The sequence below is a fragment of the Aythya marila genome (genome assembly GCF_965140915.1).
Source record: "Aythya marila genome assembly, chromosome: 24".
Classification (NCBI taxonomy): Eukaryota; Metazoa; Chordata; class Aves; order Anseriformes; family Anatidae; genus Aythya; species Aythya marila.
In genome coordinates this window covers 1,558,348-1,576,205 of record NC_139065.1, presented here as the reverse complement: position 1 = coordinate 1,576,205, position 17,858 = coordinate 1,558,348, and the positions used below count along the sequence as shown (strand labels likewise).

Sequence of the window (17,858 nt, the reverse complement as noted above, 5' to 3'; positions counted from 1 at the left end):
TTCTTGTTACGTCCTACACTACCCCGGCATTTCCAGGGACATTTGCTCTGTGGCATCATGCCAGAGCATTTCTTTGTAGCTTCACCAGTTTGAAAGACACTTTCCATAAATAGATCTCAAAAGACGAAGCAAATACTTTTAAAGGAAGAACTGTTAACAGGGGCAAAATTAGTGCAAAAGGTTAACGTCAGCTCTCCTGCCAACCTGCTGGATTCAACCACGGCACGCTGCAGGAGCTTGACACAGGGTTACAGCAGACAAAAGGGTGGATTTGGGTATTTTGGGGACCGTTCAGGATCAGCAGTTCCTGCTCTCCCCGGCTGTAGCTGATTGTGTCTGTTTGGGGGCTGTCAGTGCCTTGTGCTGTATCTCAGGGTCAGCCTGAAGGTCCCCAGAGGTGTCTCCTGCCCCAGGACACGTCTTACCCCAGAGATGGAGGGACCCCAGCCCCAGCAGGCAGCCCCCCCAGCCCCAGAACTGCTGCCATGCAGCGCAGGGAGCCCCGGGAAGGCAGGAGCATCGTGCTCAGGCCCGGGAGCCTTGGGCATCGCCTGGCAGGGTTCGCAGGATCCCCCAGAAACCACTCACCTGGCACCATGCTTTTTATTAACAGAGCAAAGCATCTATAAACATGAACAGGATCAATTGTTCATCCACACCTGTTGAGCTACCACTCTTTTCCAAACTTCAAAACCCTTTTGCTTCAGAAATGCAAAGGTTGTTTTTTTTTTTTTTTTAAATTTATTTTTATTTTTATTTTATTATTAATTAGGATTCTGAACTAATCACCTCACTGCTCAGTTAGCTTAACAGCAAAATGCAAGCACAATTACAGTTCCAGAAGGCAGAAGCTGATAAATACGCCCCGGTGCCTGTGCCACATCCCCTTGCTTGCTGCTCCCCGGCCGTTTCGGTCGCACGCAGCCCGGACGCAGCCCCGGCGCAGCACTTGCTCAGATCACGCTCACTCCCGTTTGCTCTGTCGTGTGCTCCGTGCTAGAAATGACCAACTCTGACTTCTGGAACAGGAAGCAAGTCCTCAGAATGAAAGTGCATGTTTCTTTGAACTTCTTTATCTTGAAGGCATAGACAGCGGGGTTCATGGCGGAGTTGGCGTGAGACAGCAGGATGCTCAGGTACACCAGGCTCCGTGGGATGGTGCAGGAGGGGCAGAAGTACAAAATGCAGTTCAAGATGCCCAGAGGCAGCCAACACACTGCGAAGAGGAAGAGAAGGAGGGCCATGTATTTGGCTGTTTTGTATGCCTTCGGATAAACTGTTCCTCCATCTGGAAGCCTTGCTGAGTTTTGGCGTAATTTTGTCCGCATGAAATAGAAAATCTTGGCGTAGAGGGTACACATGATAAACAAGGGGAGGAGGATCCAGGTGAAGAAGCTGAAGTACACCACGTAATCCTTTCTCATCACAGCCAGAAAGTGGCACTCGATGTAGCTGGAGCCATCCGTGTGCTGGTTCCACCCCAGCAGGGGAACCAGCCCCACCAGCACAGACACAAGCCAGCAGAGTCCCAGAATCACACGGACTCTTTTCTTTGTGATGGTTGCCTTGTACCTGGGTGAGTAGGAAGCAGGAGTTATATGGGATTCTTCAGAAAAAAAGGAACTACAACATTCATGAGTTTGTGCTTTTAAGCACTCCTTTCTGGTTGGCCTAATTAGGGTTAAGCACAGTGCTGTGCAGCCGGTCCTTAGCAGCTTCTGATATTCAAAATGCATTTTGAAACTACAGAGGAACATCCACACGACCAGCGATCCTTTGTAAATGAGAACCCCAAGCCCCTTCCTCAACTACACCACTTCATTTTCACTCATCTCAGCAGAGCTGCATGGCTGCCTCCCAGGGCAAAGCCTAAAACCCACCACCTCAGCCAGATCTCAGGCACATATACATTTCTCAGAAACCTTTTCCTAACTCCCCATAGCTGAAGATTTATTTTCAGGCACTGCCAAATTCCCAGGAGTGCCCAGACCGCTGGTGTTCCATTGCCTGCACTCTGGGCACATCTGCACTTGCACAAGTAGCTCTGGAGAAACGAAGGTGCTGAGGAAAGCCCTGCAATGCTGCAAGCAAGGGAGAAGGAAAACACACAGGAGGACAGAAATAAGGGAAAAGATGCTGAGATGGGACCTTTGCTGAGGCTCACCTGGTAGGCAGCTTCACTCGCAGGTACCTGTCGATGGTGATGGCCAGGAGAGACAGGATCGAGGCGTGGGGAAAGATCATCAACAGGCAGCATATGAACAAGCAGGAGTAGAAGTGCATGACAACTCCTAGGATCACCGTGATGGCCAGCGGTATGACAAGGATCCCCACGGCAATGTCAGTGAGTGCCAGGGAAATGATGTAGAGGAAGGTGGTCTTCTGAAGAGCCGGGTTCAGCTTCACTGCCCAGATCACCAAGGCATTGCCCACAACTGCACATATCCCAATAACAACCTCCACCATGATATAGATCACATCCAGGCTGTCTAATGTCATCGTAGACATCTGAGACTGTGTCCACACTGAAGAAAATGATGTGGTCAACTGTCGTTTTTTGGCTGTTTTTTTTTTTTTTTTTTTCCTCTCTCTCTCTCTCTCTTTTTTTTTTTTTTTTTTTTTTTTTCCACTCACTCCCCACAGCTAGGTCAAAACCCAGCTCCTCTCTGATCCGCCCTGAATTAAGTCCCTCAGTCAGAACTTTGCCCTGTCTGATGTGCGTACAAAACTCACCGTTTCAGGATGAGCAGAGCAAACTGTTCATAAAGAAGCATATATCATGTCTTGCATCTCAATTTCTAGCAGCTTTCTTTCTGTCTTCCTGAGGCTTTCGCACATTTACGCGTGCTCCTCTGGAAGGGTCAAGGTAAAACAGTGGCATCATCACAATATTAACAAACCACAGGTGCTACTTCTGCATATAATTTTGCTCGTCTGTTTTAACCACTAACAGAACCTTCCTTCCCCACGTGGGCTCGATGGGTGAATTAACCAAAGCACAGCTACACCCTGCTGCAGTTAGTGTGCTCCTGTCTCTACGTTTCTCTAAAGTTTGCTCATTCTCTATTGCCTGCCGCGTAGGTGGAGCATCAGAGAAAATAGGGCCAAGGGATCTTGGCTGATCTAGACCATTCCTCTGCCACAAAGAAGGCACTGAGAGGGCAAATAGAAAGTCTGGATTTGGGGCGAGTGAAGGCAAATGGAAAGGTAAATATCTTTCTTTGACCTGGTCACACAAGATGCTCCCTTAAGGTCCCATGCAGAGCTGTTTTTTTCTCAGCTGTTCATAGCAGGCACCAGAGGTGAGTGGCCCTTGTTAAGGTCCCTATAGCTCTGACATCAACATCGCAACAGGCACCCAGCCACAACGAATGCCACAAAGGGTAGGTGACAAAGAAAGAAAATTAGCAGCTGAAGTTAGAAGGGGAAATGCACAAGTGCAGGAAGTGGGGAACTTTGCCCAAACACCCCCAGCAGCCAGGAGGACACAGACTTTTTCCACACCTGTTCGAAACTGCAGTATCAGCTGCCTGCCCCTGCTCAGGGACTTCTCAGAGAAGCAGCTCACTCGGCTTGCAAAACCTAGCACACATCCCAACTGCGACCTCACACACACCTCTGCTGGCATTCATCTCCTGCACCCAGGGCTACCCCATGTCTGGTTTTCTTAGAAAACCAACACCTCCCAGTTTGCTTGCAGACCTGGGCTGCCCACGGGCAGGTTCTTCTTCACCATTTCCCCAGCAGCAATTACACCAGAATGGCTCCCAGTCGGGGGGCACCAAGTCTGTACATGGGTTTCAGGGAAGCAGAATTTGGCCAACCCTCTTCAGGGCAGAGAATGAAATGTCGTTTATTTCTGTCTCTGTCTTCTCCCAGGGTTAATTTCACTTCCCCAGTCTCAGTTCTGCCAGAAGGCTGGGTGGCAGAGATGGGAGGACGCTGTGTCTGGGAAACAGCGTGTTTTCTCCATCTTCCACTCTTATATGGGGCCCTGCTGCACCAACACGGTGCCACACCGCCTCATCACCCACCCGCTGCTGGCTTGTTCTTGGAGTGCACTCACTGCCACTTGCCCAAAATGGGTTATCCTGGGGTTCAGGCTGCCCCCAGCCTGTGTTTGCTCCTCCTTGGCTCTGTCTCGAGGGATCTGCAGCTCCCACCACGTCTGCAATCACTGCTTTCCCACGTTCCCCCCACTTCCCGTCACATCCCACACCTTGCCTTCGTTTCTCTGCACTCCATAAACTAACCCTGGCCTTTCTTTCACTCTTTCATTGCGAGGAGGCCTCTCCATACCTGTTGCTCTAAAGACAGGGCAGAGCAAGGGAAAGCATGCCCCTCTGAATGTGGCAAGGGTGGCCAGCGTGCTGGCACTTCCACTGAAAAAAACGTCACCAGCATTACAGCAACGATCTTGTCACACTGGGAAAAGTCTGAGTAAGGGAACTCAGCCATCTTGGGGCCTTAACTGATCTAATATACCCCGAATTAAGTGAAGTATTGGAATTTAGCTTAATGCCCTTCTAGCGTCCCCCAAACAGCCTCATTTCCTACAGTGACTACAGAGAGATTATCTAAGCTGATAAGTGGCAGCTTTGCACGGTCAATTCTGGTTACAGCTCTCCCACTTCTAAACCCGTGGCTAGGAAGAGGAAGCAGTTCAATTATTTGTTTGCAGGTTGCTGGCAAGCAGTCTTGAGAGAACTTTTCATTTTTTTCCTTTTCAAAGTAGCTTTCCAAAGTACTTTAAAGCTAGCAGGCTGCCGAAGGGGTACTGTGAGCATCAGGAGACGCGTCCGAAGGGGAAAATCTTTCCTGGATGCTGAGATATCTGCAGCCTCGTGGAATGGAAAGAGCTGAGTTGCTGCCCAAGTGCTGAGGATGTGAAATTCTGGGGGTTTGCCCGCCGGAACGTCACTGGAAGAAGCGAGCGGTAGGCACCGCGGGCAGACCCTGCAGGAGGCCGCTGGTGCCCATGTCCGCCCTCCGCAGCTCCGGCGACGTGCCGACCAACATCAGCCAGGTGCTGAGCAGCACGGATGCCGTTTACATCGGGGCCGAGTGCCTGGTGGCTTTGCTCGCTGCTTTGGGTAATATCCTGGTCATCTGGGTGGTGAAACTGAACTCGGCCTTTCAGAACACCACCATGTACTTCATCGTCTCCCTGGCGCTGGCTGATATCGCCGTGGGGGTCCTCGTCATCCCCCTGGCCATCGTGGTGAGCCTGAAGGTCAGCATTGACTTCTACTCCTGCCTGTTCATGTGCTGCCTGATCGTGATTTTCACTAATGCATCCATCCTCTCCCTCCTGGCCATCGCGGTCGACAGGTACCTGCGCGTGAAGCTGCCCATCAGGTGAGTGCTGCCTCATCCCAGGCACCTCCTCTCACCCGCTCCATCCCACACCCAGCCCCTGCCCCTTTCCAAACATGTTTTTATTGTAGATTCATGCTTGTGGATAGAGAAAGCAGCTGCTACCAGCCTGCCTGAGGCGAGCTGTCCGGGGCAGGACCCACGCTCAGCAGTTAATGCAGCACAGGCAGACCCCAAGGGGGTCCATGCAACACGGGTAGCTTGGTGCTGTTGCCGGTCAGAATTCAGCCACAGGCTGAGTCTATGGTCAAACAGTTCACTTCTTTGGGTGTTTTGTAATTGTGCAGGATGCTGAAAGTACTGTAACTTTCTTTGGGTTTATGAGGATAGTCTCCTAAATACAGTTTCTTGTACTGTTGGCTGAATATACAAAAGAAGTAACAAAGGCTTATGAAGGGCTGATTTACGAAGTCTTTCACTTTCTATATTTGAAGGGAAAAAGCATGTAAGCTAGAGATGTAAATCATAATTTCAAGCATGAAAAAGGCCATATTTTTGTGGGGAAAGGACCTACAAGAGTGAAAAAGCAGTTTGGTCTTACAAATAGTATAAACCAAATACAGAGACTAAGAGGCATCCAAGAAAGTTGAGAAAAGATAGGACTGCTAATAGTGGAAATATATATTATATACTATATATATAAAATAAATAAATGTGTAGGGAAATAACCAGGCAAGAGGAACCCTGAGATCTTAATGAAACAAGAAATAAGATACCTGAAAACTGATAGAATTATAAAGAGGGGAAGTTAAGCATAGTACGTCTTGTTCAAGTGCTGCAAAGTAACTGTTGCAAATGAAGAGCAACAGCTTATCTCAAGATAAGGTTTTCCCTCCAAAGAAAAGGAACTCAGTACTGCTGTTTGTCATAATGAACTTGTAGTATTTGAACACGAGTTCTTGAAACCATCCTTAACTATTTTAAGCACTTCTGTTTAACATGAGCTGGGTTTTCTTCCTCAACAGATACAAAATAATCACTACAGAAAGAAGAATTTGGTGGGCACTGGGTTTGTGCTGGTCTCTCTCCCTGCTGGCAGGATTAATCCCCATGTTTGGATGGAACAGGCAAAAAGAAAGGAACACTGACTCTCGAACATGCGAATTTGTCTCTGTGATGAGGATGGATTATATGGTATATTTTGGGTTTGTGACATGGACCCTTGTCCCTCTGACCATCATGTGTGCTCTGTATGTTGAAATCTTTTACATCATCAGGATGAAGCTAAGCCAAGGTGTAAACAGCGTGAGAGGGGCAGGAACATTTTATGGACAGGAGTTCAAGACAGCCAAATCTCTAGCACTTGTTCTCTTCCTGTTTGCAGTATCCTGGTTTCCTCTGTGCATTATAAACTGCATCTTCTATTTTTACCCTGAATGTAATATCCCCAAGCAGTGGATTTACCTGGGAATCTTGCTGTCCCATGCCAATTCTGCCATGAACCCCATTGTCTACGCTTGCAGGATAAAAAAGTTCAAAACCACTTACCTTTTAATTTTAAGGACCTATATCCTATGCAAAAAAAGCCCAACAACACCAGACCCAGTCCTTACAGAACAAACACCTCAATAGTCATAAATATAGAATGAATGTTGGCTTATCAGTGTATACCAGACCACTGATAAAATGCTTTAAAAAAAACATGGGAATTTTACCTACAGTCTTACACAAACTGTTTTATGATAAGGGCAACCCCCTTCTACTCTATCTGATGTACATTTGACATTAAGACTAAAAGGATCATCCACAATCTTCTGCATTATTATACCCCAGCAAATTCTGCTTGACTGTAGCTGTACACCAAGCCCAGATCTTTCAGATAAGCATCTTCATTTAAAAGCACCTTCTAGTTTTTACTTATTGGCTTGAGCATTATTTGGCAGACCAGTGGCCCAAAGCACTGTTAACAAGGCAGATTTTTTCCTCCTAGTTCCCTAGGTCAAATTTATGGCCAGCTGGTAAACACAATTCTTGTTAATTTATAGTTTTAAATCTTTTTGTCCAGTTACAGGCCCTTTACTTGCACACAACCACACTTGCCCCCGACGTTTTGTTCCAGCAGCATGTGTTCAATAAGGCTATAGCACCTTGTGCAACACCTCCACCTGTGGATGAAAGACTGCATCACGAAACCATCCTCACCGTGGGTCCCACTGCTGACCATCTCAGCTGAAAAGACAGAAGCTGAACTGCCTTTGGTGACTCTTCTTTGGGGGAAGATCCTGTCATGGGAGTCTTTCATTATTTGGAAATCAAGATAGTGCTCATCCCAGAAACCTGAAAAATGGACCTCAGACACAGGGCACCAGGCAGGAGCTGGTGCAAGAGCACACTTAAGCTATTGAGTGATGGGAGCATGCCAGGGAGAAGTAGCGGACAAAAAAAAAATAAACTAATGATATCTTTAGGTTATTCCCTCCTCCCCCAGCTCCCTTACCAAGGATAGAAACAACTATTCCTATACCATCAAGTCTGCATTTTCTTAATTTGTTACTGAAAAGCATCCATTTTGGCGATTTTCCTGCACAGCATATTCCCATGATCTGTTCTCCCTACCACCAGAAACTGTTTTCTTAACACCTGACATAAATGCAGTTTGTTGCAAATCTCCTTTGCAAACCAGTTGCTCTGAACAGTTGCTTTTTGCAGCCTGTTACAGATCTGAAGACTTATTCTGAACTGAATCTGAAGGTGTATGTAAATATGTCTATATATGTATTTATTGTATAATTTCAAAATACAGAAAAGACTTCAGACAAATTTTGTCCATTTTTTCCCTGCAAGGATTGGCTGGGTCTCCTGAAAATAGGATAAATGTGTTTTTTGTTGTTGGTAACAGCAGCTCGCAATGCAGGCACGTTGTCACTGACGACTCTTACCCCCTTTGTCTTCTGTACAACTAGATGATAAATTCAAGTCTGGTCAACTTGTGCTGCTGTCACCGTGCCACATTTTCATGAAGGACAATAAATATTATATGGATTTAATGTGAACTCAACCTGCTCTTCTCCCTGACAACCTAAAAAAAAAGCCTGCACGAAATCCCTGCACTGCTTTGGTACGAGTCCTGCCTGGGACAGCTCAGAAATTGCAGTAAATATTACACCATAGTTTGCACAGCCTGCTTTTAGGGAACATGGGTCAGGCTGAAAATAGATTAAAAAAAATAGCCTTGCCTCCAAAGATCTATCTTTAAATGCTAAAAATGGTTTAAAAAAAAAATAATAAAAAAGCAATGCACTGTTCTGTGTTACTTGGTTCAGTAAGCTGAAAGGAAAAACGTTGGTGTCTGTTCCTCTAGCTAAGATCAGACATCTCGGTTTATATCTGATGTAATCCTTGTCACAGACCAAAACTGCCCTGTTACACAGTTTCACTCTATTAATAAACAAGCCAGTGAAGGAAGTACATAAGTACATCAGAATTTTGCTACACAATCTCTCTTTATCGGTAGATGGAACCGATTGCTTTCAGCAGAAAGAGAGGCCCCAAACGAGCAGCAGAAAGCTACAAATAGTGCAAGGCCAACTTCGCTCCTGCATTTCTTACAAAGTGCAAAACCAGGGAACATCCCGGGCACCGCAGATGGAGAAGGAGAAAGCCCAGAGGGCTGGGAGCGGGGGAAGCCCACGGGAGGAAGGCTGCGAGGAAGGCAGGCGAGCATCCCCGGGGAACCCCAGCTGGCAGAGGGGGAAGCAAACAAAAAAAATAAAAATCCCTGCAGGTCGGGGAGCCCCGAGCTCCGCCGCGGGCTCCTGCTGCCCCCCAGCGGCACGGCCCCGCCGCACGGAGGCTGCCCGAGCCCGGGGACCCGCTCCCCGCAGGGATGCTCCGGGCAGCAGCACCCGAGCTGTTATTGCCTCTATTTCCATAGCTTTAGACTGTCAGGGTGAGCGGGCATGTCAGAAGTGAACCAAGGGGGAAGCAGGCATTTGCATTGTCACTCCTTAGTCCGGTTATTAGCTAATCAGAGCAGCTGGCAGTGGAAAAGGCAAGAAAAATGCTCTGGTCAGTGACTGAGCAAATAAATAAGGGCTCAGACATGAACAGATGCAGAGAAACATTCCCATTTTTTAGTTATCTTCGGCCATTCAAAGCAGCAGCCAAAACACACGGAAACTTCACAAGTTTCTTTACAACCCTACAGAAACTTTAGAAACTTTACAGCTCTACAAGGAGCCACTGAGATGTCTACAGGTGAGGAAGCTCAGTACAAAAAGCAATTTGTCTACAGCTGTTGTCAAGGAGGCAGGAACAGGAGACATTATTTTCCCCTCACAGCCATAAAATCAGCAGACGTTACAGATGTCAGTATTGTCATTGCGTAGAGCTCTACGGGCCTTGATGCAATGCTGGAGGCAGTGTTTGATGTGCGGGAAGCGCCGAGGTCTTCGTTTCACCAGAAGTTTCATCATCACACAGGCCTCACTTTCGGCCTGGGCTGGATGACCACAGTGGCGTAGGAAACCTCATCCTGGGGATGCGAAAGAAGTTACAGGTATTGGAGAAAGTGCAAGCGTTACATTTCAGCACAGATTTCTTCTTTTTTTTTTTTTTAATTTGTCCTCAATGCTACGGTCTGTGGTCGGTCACAGCCTGCCCCTGCACATGGGAAAGCCACCAAGTGTGGTGCTGGATCAGGGTGGTGAGCCCAGCTCGGGATCCTGGATTAGGTCTCAGCATTTGGGGCTTCCAGAGAATTGACATCACGAAGGAGAACTGCAGAAATGCTTGCCCCTTAAGAAGATTTTCTCCTAAGCTCCCTAATTAGTGCTTTGGTTGAACCCCAGAGTCCCTGGAATACATGTGGAGTGCAGCACTCAAGCCCCACGATAACAGAGAAGGGTTAGCTTTCCTCCTCCTGCCTAGGCACCTAAGTGGCTCCCAGAACTACTACAAACAGCCTCGGATGCACAAGATGAATCCCTTTTCCTTAGTCTTAGTCCTCTAATACTTGAGTCTGCAAGAGCAAACCTCTTCTCTCTCCCAAAATTAGCATTTACAACTCTATCAAGAACTTAAAGTCTGCATAAAATAATAGGAATAATAGTTTTGACCTTTACCTGGACATTTTTAGCAGATTCCTCGCGTGGTACCTGGGAGGGAACTTGCTCTTGTAAGTTTTCCTGGGATCTCTTACACTCTGGAAAGGAGAATAAAAGTTTCTGCTGCCTGTCCCGTGCTTGGAGAGAACAGCACGAGGCGCATGAGCCAGGCATCAGAGTGACCCCAGGGAGCACAGCTCAAATGTGGCTGGTAAGGTGGGGAAGGGAGGGGAGGGGAAGGAATGCTGTGAATTGGCATCAGCTGGGTGGAAGGGCAACTTATTCTCATCACCTTTCTCTAGTTACTTATTTAAAAGATAGCAAATTCTTAGTCCACACTCCCTGTGACAATCATTTTAAAGGCAAAACAGCAGAATCCCTGCTCTTTCTCAGAAGTTAGGATGTTTTAATTACAGGACTGAGGAATAATTAGCACCCAGTGAGTTAGTCTGTCCTGGGCACAGGACAGTTCATTTCTCTCTTCCTCCTCTGGTGCAGGGGCACTGAGGTTTCTCTGGTTGTCGTTTTCAGCACAGAAAGAGGAATCACCTGTGATGCCCTGCCCGTTAGCTCCACAGTTCCTTCCTCATAGCAAGGCAACAAGTCCTGAAATCTGTTGCAGATCTTCACTGAAAAGTGAGCAGTTTGGTAGCCCAAGCCCCAGCCCAACTGCTGCAAGTGGCTAGATGGGCACGAACACAGCTGACACTGCAGCCAGGGCTAGAAACCAACATAAATAAATAAATAAAATAAATAAATAAATAAATAAAACAGCCCTTGTCTGTGTTCAAGTTAATTCTTCTGTGGAAAGAGCTCTTGGGATGATTAATAGCTACTGCCAGGAGTGACCTGTTCATCAAAACTTTAATGAACTATAGAAGGGGACACAATCTGAGCCTGTTTCTAAAAGGACACTGCTACAGAAGTTGCTTTAAAACTCTCCTGCTTGAAGAGGCAGCCTGAAGAGCATGGAAACCTAGCACCACCCATGTTCAGATGTAGAGTATGACACGTTAACCACTTCCCTGCTGCCAGGGCTGAATCATCAGGATGCTGTCGTTTCCTCTGCGGTGTCACTTACTTTTCCTCAGGAGGTAGATGACTGCGAAAACTGTAACAGTTGACAGGATCCCAGAGACAAAGGCTAAGGCTAAGTAGAGTATGTCGCGGCTGCCGATGCACAGAAAACAGTGTCAGAATCACCAGTTTTTAAGGAAGTGTTAAAGAATCATTCTCAAATTCTGCAAAGCTTATATCTCATTTATGCCAAGTCCCATGAGATTAAAAGGTGCGTATCTGCAGTAAGTACCACTATGAGTTAAATATCTAGAGCCCAGACTAGAAAAACTCTACGCAAACTTGTAAAACACTGAGACATAAATTGCATTACATCCAACTCCCCCCTTGCAGGAGAGGTTTGCAGTTTCAGGGAACTTGGAGCTTAAAGTCAGGAAATAAAAGTGAAGTATTTACTTATCAATGAAGGATTTGCCTTCTGAATCTTGTAAGGCAGCAGTGGAGGTGTATACAGTGGTATGTACAGTGACAGTAGTGGAAATGGGTGCTGCTGTAACTGGAACTGTGTACGAAAAAAAAAGTTTTAAAAATGTGTTTATATTTCCTGTACAATTACAAGCAACAAGTACGATGTAGAAGAGTGTGCCTACTCAGGAATTACTGACATATAATGCAAATAAATATTCTAAGTATAACATTTACTTATCAGAGGGCCGAAATTGAAAATTACTATGTAGAAATAAACTATTCACATTATTACTGTTCCATGGCAGTCTTTGGGAGTAATGCAGTTCTTTCCCAAATGCATGCATCTGCAAGGCTGCCCCCACAACAGCCCTTTCTGAGTCAATAAAATGTCAATTTAGTCCAGAATGCTGGATCTAAGAAAACTCCTTTAATAAAGAAAAATACCTGGTTTTACTTTTGAGGAATAACCTCCTCCCATTCTCTCCAAACACTAACGAACAGCAAGAGAAGCTAAAGAGAGAGAAAAAACTTTGTTTATACATATGCACACACACACACACACAAAACAAACCTGAAACCCTCATCTGTTGCACAGACTTTATTAATAGTCTTTATCAGTGTTTCAGGCATCTTGCACAAACTGGCACAAAGCCAAGCAAGCAACCTAGAGACTACTTGGCACGAATCCTACTTCCCAACGTCTTCCAATGCAGGAGTTCACACTTGCTCACTACACTTTGATGAACAAGCCATCTTCTCTAAAAAGGCTGGAGTATATTTCACATTAAACTAAAAAAGCTCCCACAGCATTATTTTTGCAGCAGCTAGAATGCAGTGAACTCCATGAAAATTTCCACAATCAGACAAAATTGATAAAATATCCCTTTAAGTTTTTCCTTTCTCAAGATTTTTTCAACAAAATAAGAATTAAAATATTCTTCTAAAATTTGGGGGCTGCAAGCTTCAAGACGGAAATAGCAGTCTCTACTAGGAAAGCCTTGCTCCATTTCTCATCGCGTGGCTTGCAAACTGCACGTTGCAAATAACATCCACGTATTGCTGGCAACATGAAAGCAAACCCCGTTCTCTGTTGCTGTCACCTTTTTCTATTACACACCCACCATATGCCCACATTCCATAAATAAAACCTCCACGTATCCTCTGCCAAGTCTAGAAGCGCATTGTGCTAGCAGCAATAGAAACATTGATGATGATACAGCTCCACCTTACCTCACGCCTTACAAAGATCCCGAAGTATTAGCACCACTTGCACCACGGTACTTGCTTCGTGAAAAGAATCTATGCCAAACTAGCAAAAACTTGAGTGTCATTCAAATTTACGGTTGCACCATTGAGGAAGTTGAGCAACTTCACTTTTTTTTTTTTTTTTCCCTGAGCAGGAAACAATATGAAAAACACCTTTATTTTAAAGAACTGTTGAACTGAAGAAAAAATCACCTTTAGCTTAAATTAGCTTGCTTTTGCCGTTAGGAGTACGCTACCTCTAAATAATATCATGTGGGTTTGTTGTTTTTTTTTTGCTGATGTGTTGTATTGAAAGGGAAAAACCGAAGAAAGTTCTGGAATTTTACTAACCCCACTAAAAATGTTTCCTTATTGTAGTAACAATTTATATTAAAAAAGGTGCATCAGCACATTCTAGTCTGTTTACTTAAGTTTATTTCTGAATAAATCACTTTCCAACGTAAAAAGGATGAGATTATACATAGGTACGTGCTCTGCTGAGACACAGATTAGACATACACCACCACCCCTGGGCAAAAAAAACTTTCCTGGAAAATTAAAATCTTACACTATATATTATTATAATAACCAAAGTATTTTCGTTGTTACACATAATAAAGAGAGCAACTTTTTTTCCTATGAAATTTCAGGATAAAATCTTCTAGAGAAAACTCATCCATTCACTGTTTTAATCTTTATACTGGCTAATGGAATGGAAGCTAAGTTTTAGAGTAGCTTCTGATACGCTTCCTGCCAGCCACATCCTCTTTTCCACAGAACAGGAAGGTACTTGTGTCATTATTTAATGCTTTGTTACATGTTTTGTGGTTTGTTTACAAAATGAAAACATCAATTCCACCCATCTCCAAACCTTGGACAGTTCAGACAAGGTGAATGGGAGCACTAACAGCCATCTTGATTTTAAAACTTGTTAACAGTTATGGAAAATAACCGTAGGGCATTATCATGGATGATTCGAAACCAAAAACTGATGAGTGTATTAGCACCACAGCGGCCAAATTCTGCATCTCCATCAGGACCATACAGAACCATACAGGAACCATGCCGAGCTGCACAAATTGTGGTCGAAAGTAACCCGCCACTACAATCTCATTTCAGTGGTTTGTTTACGTTACTGATCAAGCTACTACAAAGACAAAAAGGAAATCACTGTTACTACTGGCAGTCAAAGACAGGAAAGTTTTTTGTGGGTTTGTTTTAATGACATTTCAGAATCATAGAGTTTCCAACAAAAAGTCAGAAGACATGTCAGTGCAATCAGCTGCTACAGGGTTACACTGCCACCTGTGCACTCTTTGATAACGCTTTCAGGTCCGAAATGCACTTTGCAATACTCTCCTTCTGCTGCAAAAAGAAAAGAAAAAAGCTTTCAGGAGAACGACTTTTTGAAGGACAATTAAACAAGCAAAACAGGTATTCTAATGCTCTTTAGATTTTCTCTTTAGACACACAAAATGAGTTTCAGATTAAAAAGGGATATTGCTATAGCTCATGAAAGCACATTCAGATTCCAGTAATGATGTGCATTAGAGCACCTACAAGCAGAACTAAGAGAATGATTTGTTAACGGGTTCGTTCCTTAGAAGAAAGGACATCCAGAGTCCATCTGTAGATCTTAAGCTTCCATGGTCTTACATGGAGAATTTTAGAAGTAAATTCCCTGACCTGTTAGCTATGTTTTATCACAAGCTGAGCTCTATGGTGCAAGAACAAATACCACAAATGTCTAGCTCAATTCAACAGCAACGTGAGCATCTTTTATCTGATGTCTGGGCTTGTTAGCTTTTAGACAACAGTAGGAACGCACTGCAGCCATGCTTGGAAGTCATTCAGAGATGATCTAGCATTTTCTGACTAAAGACAGAAGCACTGTACAGCACCAGTGTTTATAGTCTAGAACATAAAACAGACGAAAAAACAACAAAAAAGTACCTGTTGAGGTGTGATGCTCTGAACAACGTTCTTCTCCACCCACTGAATCATGTGATCTTGTTCTTTTTGATGCTTTAGATTCTGCATGGCCACTTGATAGTCCAGCCTTTTCTTTACTTCATTGTACACCGTTAATAATCTCTCTCGGTAATTGGCTTCCAGCAGCATCGCAATGTTATTCTAGGCACAGAAGACGAAATCAATGGATTAACACTCGGCAAAAATACAGAAAAGCAGAGCACAGTTTCACAAAGTCATCAGATCAGGTGGTGGAACTGCCCCTGTCTGCAACACAGAGATTGTAAGTGACTTATTGTTACTTGTTAGCAGTCCAAGAGGCACCTGGATTTTGTCGTGGAGGCAGCAGTTAAAAGTGAACAGTAGAGCTGAAACTGCATACCCGCTTAGCATCGAAGAGGTAACTGCGGCCTTCAGCTCTCCATTGCTCCTTTTTCTCCTGCTCAATGGCAGCCTCGAGATCTTTAATTGCATTATTTTTAATATCTGTAACTTTAGCAATTTTCTCCTGGAACAAGAAACAAAAAAATATGCTTCAGAATAAAAATAAGATGCAAAGAAAACAAGTGATTTGCAACTATCTTCTGATGTTTTGCATTATAAATTGTCTGCATCAGGATGGACTGTGTCAGGTTTGAGATTAAAGGATAACAAGACAGAAGAATTAGTGTTCACAATTAACCATACTTAAAAAAAAATAATTACATTAAATATTTGTTCTTGAATAAGGCGGTATGCTTTCTCTTTTTTTGGAAGGCCCATGTAACAACACAGACAGAAGATCTAAAACATACCTTACTTAAACATATGAAGATACTGGGCTCAGATTTTATTACAGCCAGGACATATTTAAGCAGGTTAATTAGAAGTTTTTAGATACTGCAAAGTTGGATTATGACTTCTTTTTTTTTTTACCTCATTAAGTTTGTCAGCAAAAGCTGCTACATCAGCCCCATATTTTTTAATGCCGTAAATGATGACCGACAATATGCAGGCAGCTGCAACTGTCTCATGGTTAACTACATAGATTTCCTTAGAGAGAAAGTAAAGCAGGAGTCCAGTTCCCAACATGTAAGGCCCTAAAGAAAAAATAAAGCAGCATTATTTGAACAAAATACGAAGTGGCTTACTGAAGTCAAACACATAAAATGTAAATAGTTTAAGATCAGGAAACGTTCTCTTGTACCATGACCAAGAACAGAAACACACAATCATAGAATATCCCAAGCTGGAAGGGACCCACAAGGATCACCAGTTCTACCTCATGGCTCTACACAGGACCACCTAAAAATCAGACCATGTCTGACAGAAAGCTGTCCAAACACTTCCTGACTTTTCACCATCTTTGTTGGTTTCCTTTGGACGCTCTCTAATAGCTTTATGTTTCTTCGACATCGTGGCACCCAGAACCGCACACAACATTCCCACAGACACCCAACACCACCAAGAGGGAGGTTGCAGGAAGGTGCTCGCCACAAGTGCAAAGCAAGTCGCACCTTCTACAGGACCTGCAGCCTCTGCTCATTCAAAAACATCTATGTTTACTGGCTTTGAGGACCGGCCATCATTCAATCTTTCTGACGTAATTTTAGCACTTCTTTAAAGCGCAGGTGCTGAAGTTTAAAGTCAAGAAGCGCTGTGCTGGCTCAATCCTTTTCTACATACACAAAAGCATCTGGTGCAGGCCATTGAGTTGACTGGGCTCTTCTAAGGCAGTTTAGTCTGAGAACTACCACACAGGCTTTCACATTATTATAACCCCCAACTCATGTCTAAAGAACAAAACTCAAAGATTCTGAGCCCCTTAAGGAACTGACATTGCAGAATCAATATTTAACAGAACACAAAAATTGTTCCTCTCCTCCCAGGGTAAAACACTGTGCTGTGAACACATCCAGGATATTCACCAATGAAAATCCCGTGTTTGCCTTGGTATCTTACCTTTTTACCAGCCACAACTGTGGACACAACTAAAGAAGCGTAACCAAATGCACACTGATAAGACACACACGTGCGTATTTACCTGTGACTCCTGTTTTAGGATAAAGGAACTGGAAGAACTCCTCAGGGATCAAGCCATGCCGTACTTCTCCTCCCTTCTCAGGCAAAGGAGGCACCGGAGCCGAACGCTGCTGACTGGTATGAATCGGCCTCACAACATGCAGCACACTATAAATAACAACAGCTCCTGTTAAGCTTCTTACTTCGCAAAAAACACCGCGAAACGCATTTCCAGTTACAAAGCCAGACACAACCGAGCTACGTTTGCTTTGAGGAAGGGTCTCAGGATCGCGACAACCCCCTGCGGCTCCTCGCGGCCTTTGCCCTTCCCTACCCTTGCGGCCTTGCTCACAGACACAAGAACAGAACCGCGCTGCGCTGCCTCAACCCAGGCGGCGACCCCAGACCCCCAGCCCCGTGCTGGGCCGCCCCCAGCCCCCGGTACTCACCCCACGGAGGCTGCGGGCCGCAGGCTCCTCAGCAGGGCTGGGGCTGCAGGGCGAGAAAGGAGAGCGTTCATCAGCACACGGGAACCCCTCAGGACCCACTTTATCCCTCTGTTACCCCCCGTTACCCCTCACTCACCGGCGCTGAGGACGAGGCGGGACAACATGGCGGCGGGCCGACGACCGCTCCGTCCCGGTGACCGGCGGCCGCCTCAGCCCCCAAGATGGCGGCTCGGAGCTCTCGCGATACCGAGGCGGGCTCCTCTCGCGAGAGGAGGAGGCGGCGGCG

At 45.2% G+C, this 17,858-nt stretch overlaps 4 protein-coding genes across 4 annotated transcripts; 1 reads left to right on the top strand and 3 right to left on the bottom strand.

Moving 5' to 3' along the window:
- Nucleotides 1-819: 819 nt before the first annotated feature.
- On the bottom strand, nucleotides 820-2,561 carry LOC309887114 (adenosine receptor A3-like). Its single transcript, XM_082778579.1, has 2 exons — nucleotides 2,165-2,561; nucleotides 820-1,572 (listed from the first exon to the last, which is right to left on the bottom strand). The coding sequence occupies exons 1-2, from the start codon at nucleotides 2,506-2,508 to the stop codon at nucleotides 954-956; spliced, it is 963 nt and encodes a 320-aa protein (XP_082634705.1). The 5' UTR covers nucleotides 2,509-2,561; the 3' UTR covers nucleotides 820-953.
- Nucleotides 2,562-4,743: 2,182 nt separating this feature from the next.
- On the top strand, nucleotides 4,744-8,832 carry LOC309887182 (adenosine receptor A3-like). Its single transcript, XM_082778702.1, has 2 exons — nucleotides 4,744-5,358; nucleotides 6,342-8,832. Exons 1-2 carry the CDS (start codon nucleotides 4,979-4,981, stop codon nucleotides 6,946-6,948), a joined length of 987 nt encoding a protein of 328 aa, XP_082634828.1. The 5' UTR covers nucleotides 4,744-4,978; the 3' UTR covers nucleotides 6,949-8,832.
- Nucleotides 8,833-9,012: 180 nt separating this feature from the next.
- LOC309887184 (uncharacterized protein) lies at nucleotides 9,013-13,287 on the bottom strand. The gene is made up of 6 exons (XM_082778704.1): nucleotides 13,137-13,287; nucleotides 12,351-12,416; nucleotides 11,895-12,000; nucleotides 11,503-11,591; nucleotides 10,440-10,519; nucleotides 9,013-9,850 (listed from the first exon to the last, which is right to left on the bottom strand). The coding sequence occupies exons 2-6, from the start codon at nucleotides 12,382-12,384 to the stop codon at nucleotides 9,791-9,793; spliced, it is 369 nt and encodes a 122-aa protein (XP_082634830.1). The 5' UTR covers nucleotides 12,385-12,416; nucleotides 13,137-13,287; the 3' UTR covers nucleotides 9,013-9,790.
- A 398-nt stretch (nucleotides 13,288-13,685) lies between these two features.
- ATP5PB (ATP synthase peripheral stalk-membrane subunit b) lies at nucleotides 13,686-17,823 on the bottom strand. The gene is made up of 7 exons (XM_082778703.1): nucleotides 17,709-17,823; nucleotides 17,573-17,615; nucleotides 17,146-17,291; nucleotides 16,038-16,201; nucleotides 15,505-15,630; nucleotides 15,105-15,284; nucleotides 13,686-14,516 (listed from the first exon to the last, which is right to left on the bottom strand). Exons 1-7 carry the CDS (start codon nucleotides 17,734-17,736, stop codon nucleotides 14,445-14,447), a joined length of 759 nt encoding a protein of 252 aa, XP_082634829.1. The 5' UTR covers nucleotides 17,737-17,823; the 3' UTR covers nucleotides 13,686-14,444.
- Between the last annotated feature and the right edge of the window lie 35 nt (nucleotides 17,824-17,858).

Bases quoted from the DNA above. Each gene is read 5' to 3' on its own strand.
- LOC309887114 (XM_082778579.1), bottom strand. From the start codon at position 2,508: ATGTCTACGATGACATTAGACAGCCTGGATGTGATCTATATCATGGTG. The intron at 1,573-2,164 runs GTGAGCCTCAGC...CTACTCACCCAG, and splicing joins CGAGTGAAGCTGCCTACCAG to GTACAAGGCAACCATCACAA.
- ATP5PB (XM_082778703.1), bottom strand. From the start codon at position 17,736: ATGTTGTCCCGCCTCGTCCTCAGCGCCG. The intron at 15,285-15,504 runs GTATGCAGTTTC...TTCTGTGCCTAG, and splicing joins ACCTCTTCGATGCTAAGCGG to AATAACATTGCGATGCTGCT. The intron at 14,517-15,104 runs GTACTTTTTTGT...TTCTTTTTGCAG, and splicing joins AGAGCATCACACCTCAACAG to CAGAAGGAGAGTATTGCAAA.
- LOC309887184 (XM_082778704.1), bottom strand. From the start codon at position 12,384: ATGGGAGGAGGTTATTCCTCAAAAGTAAAACCAG. The intron at 11,592-11,894 runs GTAAATACTTCA...GTGCATCGGCAG, and splicing joins GGCAAATCCTTCATTGATAA to CCGCGACATACTCTACTTAG. The intron at 9,851-10,439 runs GTAAAGGTCAAA...TCGCATCCCCAG, and splicing joins AATCTGCTAAAAATGTCCAG to GATGAGGTTTCCTACGCCAC.
- LOC309887182 (XM_082778702.1), top strand. From the start codon at position 4,979: ATGTCCGCCCTCCGCAGCTCCGGCGACGTGCCGACCAACATCAGCCAG. The intron at 5,359-6,341 runs GTGAGTGCTGCC...CTTCCTCAACAG, and splicing joins CGCGTGAAGCTGCCCATCAG to ATACAAAATAATCACTACAG.